General features: G+C 39.1%; 1 protein-coding gene across 8 annotated transcripts in view; it reads left to right on the top strand.

The window, feature by feature from the left end:
- TGFBR3 (transforming growth factor beta receptor 3) overlaps positions 1 to 14,115 on the top strand; it is a 130,314-nt gene that overhangs the window by 79,511 nt on the left and 36,688 nt on the right. For all 8 annotated transcript variants that reach the window (XM_068690986.1, XM_068690990.1, XM_068690985.1 and 5 more), the window contains one exon: positions 11,094 to 11,277. In XM_068690986.1, coding sequence (XP_068547087.1) covers positions 11,094 to 11,277 — 184 coding nt within the window. The remainder of the gene's footprint in view (positions 1 to 11,093; positions 11,278 to 14,115) is intronic.

The following is a 14,115-nucleotide window of genomic DNA, read 5'->3' on the forward strand; positions in this document are numbered from 1 at the left end:
AGGGAATAGTGTCTGCCCTCAGCAAGTACGCTGATGACACAAAGCTGGGAGGAGTGGCTGACACGCCAGAAGGCTGTGCTGCCATTCAGTGAGACCTGGACCAGCTGGAGAGATGGGCAGGAAGAAACCAGATGAGGTTTAACAAGAGCAAGTGTAGAGTCCTGCACCTGGGAAGGAACAACCACATGTATCAGTACAGGCTGGGGGACGACCTGCTGGAGCAGAGCTCTGAGGAGAAGGACCTGGGGGTCCTGGTGGACGACAGGTTGACCATGAGCCATCAGTGTGCCCTGGTGGCCAAGAGGGCCAATGAGATCCTGGCGTGCATGAACAGGAGCATGGCCAGCAGGTCAAGGGAGGTGATCCTCCCCTTCTACTCTGCCATGGTCAGGCCTCACCTGGAGTACTGTGTCCAGTTCTGGGCTCCCCGGTACAAAAAAGACAGGGATCTCCTGGAAAGAGTGCAGCGGAGGGCCACAAAGATGATATGGGGCCTGGAGCATCTTCCCTATGAGGAAAGGCTGAGAGACCTGGGGCTGTTCAGCCTGGAGAAAAGGAGACTGAGAGTATATATGTGTATAAATAGCTGAGGTGTGGGAGACAGAGGGATTTGGCCAACTTCTTTTCAGTGGTTTGCGGGGACAGGACAAGGGGTAATGGCCACAAAACTGAGCACAGGCAGTTCCGCACCAACATGAGAAAGAATTTCTTCATGGTGAAGGTGACGGAGAGCTGGAACAGGCTGCCCAGGGAGGCTGTGGAGTCTCCTTCTCTGGAGATATTCAAGGCCCGTCTGGACGCCTACCTGGGCAGCCTGCTCTAAGGAACCTGCTTTGGCAGGGGGGTTGGACCCGATGATCTTTCAAGGTCCCTTCTAACCCCTACAGTTCTGTGATTCTGTGATCATGCCAGCGTTCAGACTGTGGTTGTACTGGGCTTACTTGGCTTGAAACAGGCTTAGCAGGGCTTCAGTGGGCTGCACTAAGGTATAGGAACAATAGGAATGTGCGTAAGGCCTCAGCTGCCAAAACTGTATGATTAGCTAAGTGTTTGCTTTAGAAAACTGTTTCAAGCTCTTCTGGCTTGAAAGAGCCTTGAAAACAACAAAGATTTGAAAATGTGTCCTAAGCATCAGCTGTTGTAATTCACACCAAAAAGGTTATCTGACCTCAAGCATCACCACAGGAAGCATGGCCACTGATGCTGCAGGAAGGACTGGGTGGTTTCTCAGGTGAGGCAGAAGGACCTGATAGACGCTTCAGATTTGTTTCCCCCCTGGTGGGGCTGAGTCACCTCCTCTTCTGTACTCTAGCCTCCTCAGCTCCACCGGTGATGGTAAGGGCTGGAAGTTATGGTGCTTCACACTGTGCTCTCACCACGCAGCGATGGCACTGCTCACAGTAAGCTGTTCAGACAGGAGACCTGGCCTTTATGTTGCAAGGACTGAACTAATTCTCAGTGCTGACCCGTCCCTAATCATGTTTAAACATTTGAAGAGCTCTCCTTGACAATCTGGGATCTCAAGTGCCATGTAAATAATTTATAGTCTTCCTTCCACCAAGTTCTGGTTTCTCCTTTTCTTTTCTGTAAGGAGCTTGAAGAACAAGATTCCAGGAAAAAAAAAACAAAGAAACAAACAAAAACCAAACAACAACAATAAAAGAAAGCCTTGGAGCCCCTCTCACACTGGCATTTTCATCTTACGTGTTGTCTAAGACAGTATTTTTTGCTGCAAACATAAATGAGCTTAAATGTCTTCTCAGGGTCTCATAAGCCTTCCCACATCTTGTTCTCAGTAGTTGTTACGGCTGTGTTAGTAGGCTGAACAACTTGACCTGTCATGGTTGTCCATTGCCTTTTCACAGTTCTGCCCTGCTCACAAAGCCAAATGCACTGCTTTCCCAACCAGTTTCTGAAAAAAGAGCACAGAATCACGTATCATAGAAAACTATGGGAAATACTGAGGAAGTCCTTACCACAGCACCTGTGGACAAGTACAACACTCCGAAGAGAAATAGATCAGCTCTAGTTTTGCAGCACAGCTGCTTGTCTGTGGCAGGCCATGCCAGGTTGCAGTCACTAGGATTACCTCTTGCCTGAAGAACCTGCTTGGCCCTTTGCAGAACCAAGGGTTCTGATTTCCAGATGAGTCGTGGAGTAGATGGACATACATGTACTGCTTCAGCTCTAGTAGTGGAAAGATTCCCTACCTGCTTGCCAGAGTCCTGAGCAAATTTCAGAGAATTAAGCTTAAAAGTGTAAAGCACAGCTGCAAGGGGCGCGGAGTGCAGAACTGCTGCATTTCATTGGCCCTTGTTTGAAAATACTTGGCTTATAAGAGTACTTCTGCAGCTCTGTCTTGTTCATTCTCATTAAATTTATAGCCAAGCCAGAAAATGGAATATTTTGAATCATAAAGGATTTCAAATTAAAAAAACAACAACACTTTTTTGATGTCCATGAATTGTATGCTCAAAACAGAAATCTGTGTCACGCATACCATAGGAGTGTCATAACTATTGTGTCTGTCTCTATGGAAGCCTTAGGCAGAATAACCATTGACTTTCCACCCCCTTTTTCAGACTTCTCATACAATACAGTCATTCACAATTTTATTACTATACTGTATGTAAAGTATGAATTATGCCTTTTTATTGATTGATCCCTAGTTAGGAAAATGAAGAAGTTTAATTGGTAACTTCTGAAACTTACTGGTGATGAGGAAAATACTCCGAGAGTGATGGTTACGGTACTTCAGAGGAAGCTCTCTGGGACAGCACAGAGTTGCTAAAGGGAGTTGTTCTTTACTTGTCCATTGCCTTACTGTGTTGTCATTGTGCTTCTTTCCCACCTATAAAGCAGAGAAAGCATTAGTAAATGGTCTTAAGAAAAAATGCTGGCATCTTGTTAAAAACTGACATACAAGATATAAATAATGATTATTTTGCTGCAAAGTAAATAAGTTATTGTGTTAGTAACATAAATGTGCTTCTTGAATGCACTCTGAACTGCCTTGAGTTATATTCAGCTGATTTACTGACATAGTAAGTTGCAATATTGAGAGGCAAAGGGTACTACTTCATGTAGAGAAGGGAGTAGCAGTAAACAGAAGTAAAATTTACATATATTTTATAACGTTCAGTAAAAAGTGATACAGTAAGGTTTACAGAACTTGTAATGCTGTATTTGCCTGGTGTACATAATGCTATTTCAGTGCTATGCAAGATAAGGAGGTCAGGTGTCTTCTAATGGCACTGTTTTAGTGCACAAGTGTTTTTGTAAAGCACAGTTTTTGTAAAGCACATAAAACACATCTTGAGCTTTGCCCACTGTTGTAGCTGAGTTCTCTGAGGTTAACCGGGAAAGAACAGCAAGAAAAATGGTGCTGGGAAAATTATTGTGATTTTAGTACAGAAAGTCCTGAGTTTATTCTGACCATGTTAAAATGTAAACATACCTAAACATCATGGTATTTCAATCTGAAAACACCTAAAACTGGGTTCAAGTACTGGCTTAGTGCTTGAACTCTGCCAGACATGAGTAATTGAAAATAATCACTTCAATTAACGTTGTATTTAGTCATATTACTCTGATTGGATTATTGTTTACATGTCACAAAAACTCAACAGTTTAGGGATTGGGCATTTTCTGTTTCAACAGAAGGTTTTCTGGGCTGGACCACCAGCCCCCTCAAGGAAGAGCAGTGCGTAGATGGGAAAGTCTACTCAGTTCAGCAAGGGGAATATTGAGCACCTGTGCTAAATAATTCTTCTTCTCTGCAGGAAGTAAATGCCAAAACTGTATCAGAAAGGGTCAGTGGGATGGAAAAGTACATCCTCACTGGGGATTAGCTCGGTTAGATTATAACAGCTCTCCATTTTACATAAGATAGGCAACACCTGCAGAAAGTACTTTTACCTGTGATCCTCTTACAGGTCAATCTTGGAGAAAAACTTTACTAGACCTCTGCCATCACCACACTTTTAAATTTCTGTATAACAAAATAATTTCCTTTCTTCCCCTCAAGTCCTTATTTCTTTCCTTCCCTAAAAGCAGTTCCTGAGAACATGTCTTGGCAGAAAACCAAAAGGTTTATGAAGCTGCCTAGAAAGAGGGTTTTACAGATGCTGCTCACTAGTGTTTTCTTTCTTTAGATTTGGTAACTTCCTCGATTGCTTTTATAGCCTAGGAATATCTTTACTGGGTAAGTGAAACTAGTGAGAATTAAATCAATGAAAAAACGGACCCAATCCTTTTTGATTTCCCGATAGAAATCACTTTTACAATAGATTATATATATAATAGAAATATATATATATACACATATGTGATTGTTTATAGTGTTTGGTTACAAATGTGATGCTTCAGCTCTTTCTCTGTGTTGGTTATTCAGGCAATTGAATGAGTAAGTTACAGATGCAAAAACACTTAGCAAGCAAATAACCTTACGGAGAGGAACTCCTTTAAAAGGACTGGGTATGTGTTAAGTTTGTGAAATGGTGGGGAAACAACAGTAGTGATAATAAATACAAAACCAGATCCTGGGCTCTTGTCTTGAGATTTGAAAAGAAAAAAGAAAAGCTGTAAGGAAAAGTAAGTGATAGAATTAAGACCTTAATTATTAGTCATTTGTGTATTTCTAAGAAGAAAAAAGCTATGCTCTTACTATTTCATCCAATAGCTGGTTTATTCCTTTTACTTCATGAAAATATGGTTCACATATTTTGGGTCTTTGCCATCAAACCACAGGCTGTTCTATGGCTTGCACTAGATTTTGGATGACTGACAAAACTCACTGAAAAACAAGTGCTATTTGTTTTCCTGTGCCTAGTATTTAACGGGAAATCAGGAGGCTAAATTTCCAATCACTTGTTAAACAGACCCAGATGTGAACAGAGCGCTCTGCTAGGAGAAGAGTGAGGGAGGATAGGAAATGCATGACTAGTGATAAATTTGGTATAAATAGTGACCTTTCACTATTCAAAGTAAAGTGCTGTAGATTTTCAGTGTTGTGTAACAGTGTGAAGAGGAATTTAAAAGGACATTTCCGTTTCTGTAGCATCTTGGGTTTGTTTTTTTTTTTGCTTAAATCTTCATCATTCTTCTACTCGGAAGCTGGAAATAATCCCATAGCTGCCCTTTTCCATTTGGCAGAGCTCATATTCCCCCTTCTCTTCCTCACACCGTTTCCTTGCCTTTTGAAAGAATGGGAAAATAACATTATTTGTCTAATTAAAAACAGTGTTTAGTTAACAGTAAATGTTATTGTGCTTTTCATAATAGTAACTTTCCCTAGAGACTTTGTCATGTGGCCTGATTCACCCCCTTACAAAATGCTGCTTTTCTAGTCTGTGTAACTGGTTAACTCGCAGATACATCAGGGGGACCTCAGGCTCCATGTAGTGGTTCTGTTCTTGGCAATTGATTGGAAGGATTTTGTCAGCAGGGATAGCAGGAAATGACAGGGTGGTAAATACATGTTCAAAAGTGATGCTTTGGCTGCATTCAGTAAAAACAAATTTAAGAGCACAATAACCCTAGTAAGGCATTTTTTTAATACTTATATTTTTATTTTATTTTATTCAAAGCGTGCTTCATGAAGGTGTTACAGAAAAGAAAAGGTATTTTTTGCTTGTGAAGCAATACGTGGTTAAAGGCAAAAAAGTCTATAGGTGGTAGTGTCATGTCCCAGAACGGGAAACTTTTACGATACAGAAGTGTCTTCTGCTTTCAGTGCAAAGCACTTTTATTTTTTGTGCAGAAGTATTTCAAAATTCCCCATCTGCTGTTAAGTTTCAGAAGCAAGGTGGGTCTGTGTGCCTTAGTTTCTCCTTTCACAGGATGCTCGAGCCCTGGACTTTTTTTTAGGAGCTTGGTTTGCTGAGCATATCACATAGTTCATGTTAGATCCTCTCTTGTCCCAGGTGATTTAGGCCATCTTGCAAAAGTTAGGCTTCATCACTTTATGTTCAACCAAGTTGCAAGAGTAAGGAAAGAAATAATATTCTGGCATTTAGAGATGGGAGCGTGTTCCCAGACCCAGGCTGAAGTGTCTGGAGCAGGTATCTGTGCTGGTCTTGTCTCTTCTGTACTGTCATGGCACCATCCTGTCTTCACTTGCTTCAGTAAATGGGGGCTTTAGCTAGTGAAAGTTTACAGAAGCAAGCAGCAGATTTTGGCAGACTGCTGGTGTTAGTGACGTGGAGGAGATAAATCACAACAGGTTGTGTTACTGAGTCATTGATTCCAGTGGAAACTTCAGCTGCAGTTGCATAGATACGCTTTAATTCTCCCCTTCTCTCCTTCCACTAAATTGAGTCTAACTTGAAACAGAATTCTTGAAAAAGCTTCTGATACCTTATTTTGTTCAGACCAACTCAGTGAATTGCATCTATTAAGATGATGTTAGATTAATGTCAGGTGAGTGAACAATTACCTGTGTATGATTAATAAACTCCCACGGAGCCCTAAATTTTGCAGATAGATTTCCCCTACATGTGATTTTTTTTTCCTTTTTTATCATTCTAGTAACTGTTCCCATGCGGGTTTTGAAAGTTGTACTTGCTTTGACATGGTTTCAACTTTGATGGAAAATCACAGGATTTTCTTTCTAGATGCATATAAATGTGCATGAGTGATCCCACAAGGTTCTGTGTTCATCCCGAGAAAGAGTTGAGCAGCCTTAATTCCTATCAAGATCTGTGGTAGTTGGTGAAGTCAGCATCTCCTAGGAAGCAGAATTAAAATACGTAGATAAGATACTGCTGATTCTTTCACACATATGTTTTAAAAAATTTGCAAAATCAAAGCGGAATTTTGTGATGACTGTAAGTGGTCTTGAGAACACTAAACTGAAAATGAAACATGAACACTAAACTGAAAATGAAAAAATACACTACTGCCTGAAAGCATCTTACTTCTGTGGCTGGTAGGGAATATGAAAGCTGATAGATGATTCACGAACATGTAGCATGTTTGACGCATCTTATTTTAAAAGCAGCGTGTCTCTTAGCCAGTTACCAAAGAGAATTGTTCTCTTGGTGATTATGCTGCATGTGAATTTTTGAACAATAAAAGAAGTATTTTTGAGTTTCAAGAGTACCTGGTATTTCTCCGTTCATGGCTTCACTTTTTTTCTGTAAGGGGACTGAAGCCCATCAAAATATGTTATCAAAAACCACTGACTGAGTCTCAACTCTATGTGGGCTGCTCTGAAAGTTGGTTCAAGTTTTTAAATTCTATTCTGAGCAGATTTACTCCTTTCCTACTTGTTCTGTCACAGGTCTGACACTATATAAAAATATGAAGGGTGCTGCTTTCCTTCTGATTTGTTTCTCTCATTCTCTACATTATGATGGCTTTGTCACTTGGGCTGGAGGGGCTGTTGCTGTGAGGGGAGGGATTGATTCATGCTGCAGACACTAAATTTTGTATTCTGAGTCATCTCCCAAAGGTGCCTACCTGTCTATTAAGGCTAAGTTACGAGCTTGCTTCCTACTTGGGTGTTCTGAATTACAGCTACATTAAATGCTTAAAATGTCATAAAGCAAACAAAATAAATATCCCCAATGGATCTGGTTCAATGAAAAAAAAAAAAAAAAGCAGTAAAGCTTTACAAAGAGAGAAGGAAATAGGTGAAATAAGAAACAGAAGACACTATTTTGAGTGTGTGCAGTGCTCATGCTCACCAGTGTATATATTTGAGGTGACTTAAGGTTGCTTCTGAGACATGATCCTTCTGAGGAACAGAAACTTGCACAATTTAGCACTTATATCAGGTAGCTGATGTTCTGAAGTACCATGGCAGAATTGCAAGAGCAATTTTTCTGAGACCAGAAAGTTTTCTTAAGAGATGTATAAAGGTTTTTTGTTTGTTTTCCCTCAGGATGGGGATATAAGTTTCCTTGTTTCTGTACTGTGCAAAGAAAATTGGAACCCTGTTTCCTCCACTGGTCAGCAGTGGGTAGTAGAGTATGTAATCACGGTATGTTCCTAACCATGTTTTGTTGGTGGAACTCTCAGATTTTGGTTACAGATTTGCATGATACTGCACTTGACCCTTGGTCCCCCTGGCTGCAGGGCCTTTTGAACTGCATTCCTCACTGTGGTTGCTACCTGTGGTTGGTATCTTTTGGGCCTGCAAACTGATTTTCCCCATCAAGCCTGGAAGTTCCTCATTTAGCTTCAGAAATGTGGCAAGCCACGTAGATGACCTCAGCAGCAGGGGATGTTTCTGGTGCAGTCATCTTTAATGTCCTCGCAACAACAGGAAGAAATAGAGCTGGAGCAAATTTTCCACTCTGCAACCTCTGAAAGTAACCACCGAAGAAGATGAAGTAAGGAGACAGAGTGCCTGTGGCAGCAGTTTCTTAATTACCCGGTAGGCTGTGTAGTGAGTGTTCATATAAAATTTGTTGACATATTCCTAAATATATAAAACATTCTTTGGTTTGAATCCTCAGACTGACATGTCCTAAGTACTTCAAAGAGAGCAGCTTTTGGTTTGTTCTGAAGAGTAAGTAGTTAATGTTCAAGGCAGGTGTTGAAACAGTGACAGTTGCCTTTTTTGGAAGAGCCTGTTGAAGTCTTTCCAGAAAAAATAACGTGCTTGGCTCACTTAACCTTGCCTTAGGTCCATGTAGTAAAAATCCTAACATTGGCAGGAACAGCAGTACTCTGCACTCCTTTTAAAAACATGGTAGTGGAACCACCATTTTTAATAGACTTCAGTATGTGATTAAAAAATGAATGATGATAAGGTTTGTGTCCTACAGGAAGACATTTGTCATGCAACAGAAGGATGCAAAATGATTTCAAGTTTTAATTAATAATAAATGAAAAACCAAGTGTTTTCTGAGGAATAAACCTGTTGTTAACAGGCATTTAAGTACCAAATAGAAATTGCAGTGAAAATGTGTTATTGCAAGCAAATTCAATTCTTTAATTAACATTTAGAAGTATTAATATTTTCTCTCAGTTTTTCTCAAGCGTCTTAAAAGGTTATGCTGATAATTCTTTTCTCTAATACTGATTATAAAAAATACTAGAGACATTATGAAATAGTGTAAATGATAAGCAATTGCTTTAGTTCTTAGATGCACTGTACTATTTTGAGGTAGTTAAGGAGTTTTGGTTCTGGAGAGTGGATTGCCAGCATTTATTCAGTATCCCTGCAAAATAATAACTGATTAAGACCCTTTAATCCTTCCAATCTTTATGCACAGTATTTTTTTTCCTGATAGGCTAGGGGTCTACAAAGATGTTCCATTTGTCTTGGATACAAAAGATGGCATAGCTAAGAGGTGCTGTGTAAGCACTCTCTGCATGACCTGTCTTGTGCTGTTAGAGTATTCTTCATCCTATAAAGCTGTGCACACTATAAAATCTGATGTTAGGAGCATTGTAGAGATGCCCCACAAAATCAATTGATGGTGTATCTGCTTCTAAGTAGTGGAATTACAAAGTGAACACTATTTGCTAAATACTACTTTTTAAAGATAAATGTGTTTCTATATTTTCCTGATATTGTAGGAAAGTTTCCAAAAAAAATCTAGATTTTCTTTTATAGCAGAGTTTTATTTCTTATTTGGGAAGTATAGTAATGTGGTTTATTCTGTGTTACACTGAATAAAGACTTTTTTTTTTTTTTAATTTAAAAGAAATATTTTCTGGTAGTCATATGAAAAACAATTAAGGAAGATCATTCAGAATTGGACAAGATGTTAGTTTAAACTTTGAAAACTATTCTGGCAAAAGCATAAATGATTCCTGAGCTGTTTTTTTTGTTTGTTTGTTTTGTTTTTTATGACAGGCTTGATCAAATTGAACTCTGTGAATTACACGGGTCTTAGAGGAGAGAGTATGTGATAGGTGCATAATAAATGCTAATATAATAGCTGGAGGCATGGAGAAGAACTTCTGAAATTCCATGTGCTAAAGGGCATAATTTATATGTCTACTTTGACACGTATTTGTATGTACTAAACAAACTGATAGAGGACATCATGAAATGGTGCTATGAAGTAAACAATAGCTCCGGGGAAGATAATGCTTGATTGATGTTAGTTAATTTTATCTAATTGGAACCTGACTCCAGATAATCTGTTTGAATAAATGTTGTTGATATATTGTGGTTTTTTACAAGGTTAGAGAGATACTTATTACCATTATGCTGTTATAGCTTGTAAATAGTTCTCAGAATGGGTTGGAAATTGTTATGATGTATTTTTCACTCTTTCAATCATTACCATTTGTAGTTTTGGATTTTAAGTTAAAGGAAAAAATATGCTTTTCCATCAAAGAAATCTGGTTTAGTAGAAAGGTAGTCTGGGATCCAGTAAAAACACCTGATATTGCAGCAGCATGTATTACACTGAGTATATTCTCTTGCTCCAGGTTTTTTTTCACTTGTACTCTGGTGCAAGACCTAATATATTAAAACCAATATTTTGGTACTTCTGGTCAAGACCTAAGTTAATATAATCTATTTATAATGATTTTTCTAAAGATGCAAGTCATTTGCTTTGTGCTAGCTCAACATGTATTTTTCTCTTACTGTAAGTAAAACAGTAAATATTTCCTTTTCATGGCCTTTCTCTTTTCTTTCTCTCTCTCCATTGGTCTTTTTACTGAGCTTGAACTCATTCTTTCTGATATGGGAGTGACTTACTTCAGTAGTTCCTAGGTTTATTGAGCTTCACATCTCTCCCTTCGGTTTCTTGGACCATGTTGATCTTACTCCCTCCTGTTTTCCCTGTTGTCTTCCAGCCCTCCCTCTTGCAGCGTTGTTGCACCACTTTTGTCAGTAGCACAACATCTGAGTAGTTCAGAGCCCCCGTTTATTCATCTGCCTTGTGCAACCCAGGCAGGCCGATAGGTTGGGAATACTGCTGTTTAAAACAGCCACTTAAGAAAAAAAAATCTGAAAACGAATAATTATGCAGATGTTGAAACATATGAAGTTTAGGCGTTGTTGGAAGCAAGCTGTAATTGCAGTAAATACATGTGGGTGTGCCAGATTACAATACTTTAACAGGCTACCTGTCTGTGCAGATAAATATACCATATTAAAAATATGTTTTTATTCCCATCAGGTGTCTTTAGGTTCTGTTGTTCAGTTTGAGAAGGGAAATTTCTCTTTGTCAGCAGAAACAGAAGAAAAGCTTTTTCCTGAGAAAAATGAATATCTGCTACAGTGGGCCCAGAAGGAATATGGAGCAGTTACATCTTTCACCGAACTCAAAATATCAAGAAACATCTATATTAAAGTAGGAGAAGGTAAAAACAAAACAAAAACAACAACAAAACAGCACAAACGAACAACAGCATCAATTGATACTTTTAAATGTTGAGAATGTCTGATTGTAGTACTATTTAACTTTTTTTGAATATTCTGATCATTAAGCATACCTCTCACTTCCCAAAAGGTATGTTATGAAATGGAGAGGCAGAGAACTATCAGCAAGCCTAAAGACCAGACCTTGGATGTAGATGGATTTTAATGGATTCTTTTAATGGATTCTGGTGTCATAATTGTATGTTCATAAATATAGATGCAAAATCATTAGCTAGAATCTTTTAGGAATCAAATCTTCACCTTTTAAAAGGAATAAACTACTCATGGTGATTGTTTATGTGCCTTCATGTAAAGAACTGAAGTGGAGAACTTGAGGTAGGGGGCTATTTCTAGAAAGACCCGAGCTAATTTTTTTCAGTATACCCTTGCATAAGGATCCAGAGTATTTTGAGCAAAGAATTTCTGTCTTCCTCATGGAGGTAAGTTGCCTCACTCTGATGTCCCTGTGTATTCTCACCCCCAGGAGCAAGGTTTCTTGTCCCTGTGAGCTGCATGACAAATTCATCAGATGGCTAAGGGGAGCTGGGAGAGGACTCCAGCTCCTCAGGGATTCACAGGCCCATATTAGGGTAGGGCTTTGGCTGTAGCTGTGTAGCTGAGCAATATAAAATTTGGGTCTGTGCATTACCTTCTGGCTCATGCTTGCCCTCATCTGGCTGCTGGTCACATAATGTATTGTCTGCAGGGGACTTGCACCCGAGCTGTTCTTAAGCCATGGGTAACTAACACATGGCTCTTCTCTTTGCTATGGTATCAGAGCAAGAGTGTCAGTTCAGGAGGTTTATACATATCTCTATTCAAGTTTGTTTTCTGGAAAATACATAGTTAGCAAAAGGAATATATCAGGGAGAGCAGACTTTCCTTATAGCACAGGATGATGAGGGTTGAACTTTGCTTTATTGCAGGTATGGCACATTTTAAGATTTTAGTGATTGTTACTTAATGGCCTGTTTCAGTGATCTTTTTAGACCTCTGAAGATGTCATCTTCAGGAGTAAAGACTGGTAGAAGTGAAGTAGAACTGTTCTGAACTGTTTAGCAACTAGGGGTCCAGCTATTTTGAAATAGTAAAAATGAGTAGAACTTTTTGGCAACACCCAACAAATACTGGGGAGCTCAGCACTTACTAGAACCAGTGGCCTAGTCTAATTTAGTAGCTCTTCAGCAATTTTTTAGAGAGACTCCTGCATAGCTGAACTAATTGGCTACCAAAACAAACAAACCAAAAACAACAAAGCAAGCAACCAACCAAGCAAAAGACCTTATGTGGAGAGAACTTTATTTTTAACTACCTGCATGTAATCATTTGATTTTCTGAAGCATGAGTCTTGCCCCCCAAAATCAGAACATGGCCGTGTTGGTTTTGTCCAAAAACCTGCCAAATTTGTACAGGATTCCCCTGTGTGGTTTTTGTTCTACTTGGCACCAATCTTGTATTTTAATGCCAGAAGATCATTCAGAAATACATTTATTAGCTTATTAAAGTGCTCTTGGAACGTTTATATGGGAGTAGTGGTCTCTGTGTTACAGGGATGAACATTTAATTACATATGTCAAAAAACAGATTAAATAGTTTGTTGATTTGCACATCTCCAGTCAAAGTAGCTGAATATCTGTGAGTTTTGCATTATCTTTAGAATATATTAACACACAATTTAATTAAGAGTAGTTATACAAAATGGAACTTTGTAAGCAACCAAAATAGACAGTTTCTGAGAAGACTCCTACAAACTAGCTCAAACTGTAACCATATTTGATTTTGATTTAAATTCTTGGCAGAAGAATTAATGTGTGTGTGCATGTGGAGGAATTACGCATGTGTTCAGGGGTGGGGAGAGGGTCAATTCTTGAACTGCAGCAGTCGTGCAAGTTCTATGAAAAACACATGGGACGTGGACCTGTTCTGCTTTTCTGCAGAATAAACAATAGAATTACTAACACAGTGTATGCTGATGGACACTTAAAGCCTTTTCTACAAAAATCACACCACTCAAGTGCTTCAGTCAGGTACCCTCAGCTGCTAGTCTGTGAATCACAGCTAGTGGTACTTGTAATTTACAGGAGGTTGAATGAAGTCATTCCCTGCTGATACATATGACTGATAGAGATTTTAATGGCAGTATTCATTTAATTATCTACATTTCATCTTTACTCAAGTTAGAAAAATCTGAAACTGGAAGATCTAAGATTTTATAAGCTGAGGTGTTAGCTGAATAAAGCAAAAAGAAAATGCAAGACAGAGAACAAAGAAAAATCTGAAGAAGAATGGTATTTCATAGAATAAAACTGTTTCTGATGCTCTGAGTCCCTGAAATCAGTTTTGATGCTATAACGGAAAGGGAACTGAGTATGTGATGGAAGTCCATCAAAACTGAATCAGAGCCAGATGCATCTGAATCTTGTTGATAGTGTCCATCAAGAGCACGAGCGTGGCTGGTCAAACACTGCAGGGATGGTGAGCACAATGAAAACCAACACGCTGGAAAGAGGGGTTTGAGCCAGTAGGCATATGAAGTGAGGTTCTTATTCTTGCTTTGATCTGTATAGTAAAGGAGGTGGCTAAGTGATAGCCATGGTAATTGCTATTATATTCTAGAAAGCTGGACTGCTCATAGTGGAAGTCATATTAGTCATACATTTTTCAGTAGAAAAGTCAGTTCACTCCTCATGCCTCAATAAGATGTGATTATACAGGTCAGGAAGACTTATCAGTTAGCTAAACGTTACCTGATGCATCCAGTATCACCAATCTAAGTCCAG

Source organism: Anas acuta, chromosome 8 (genome assembly GCF_963932015.1).
Source record: "Anas acuta chromosome 8, bAnaAcu1.1, whole genome shotgun sequence".
In the NCBI taxonomy this organism is placed as follows: Eukaryota; Metazoa; Chordata; class Aves; order Anseriformes; family Anatidae; genus Anas; species Anas acuta.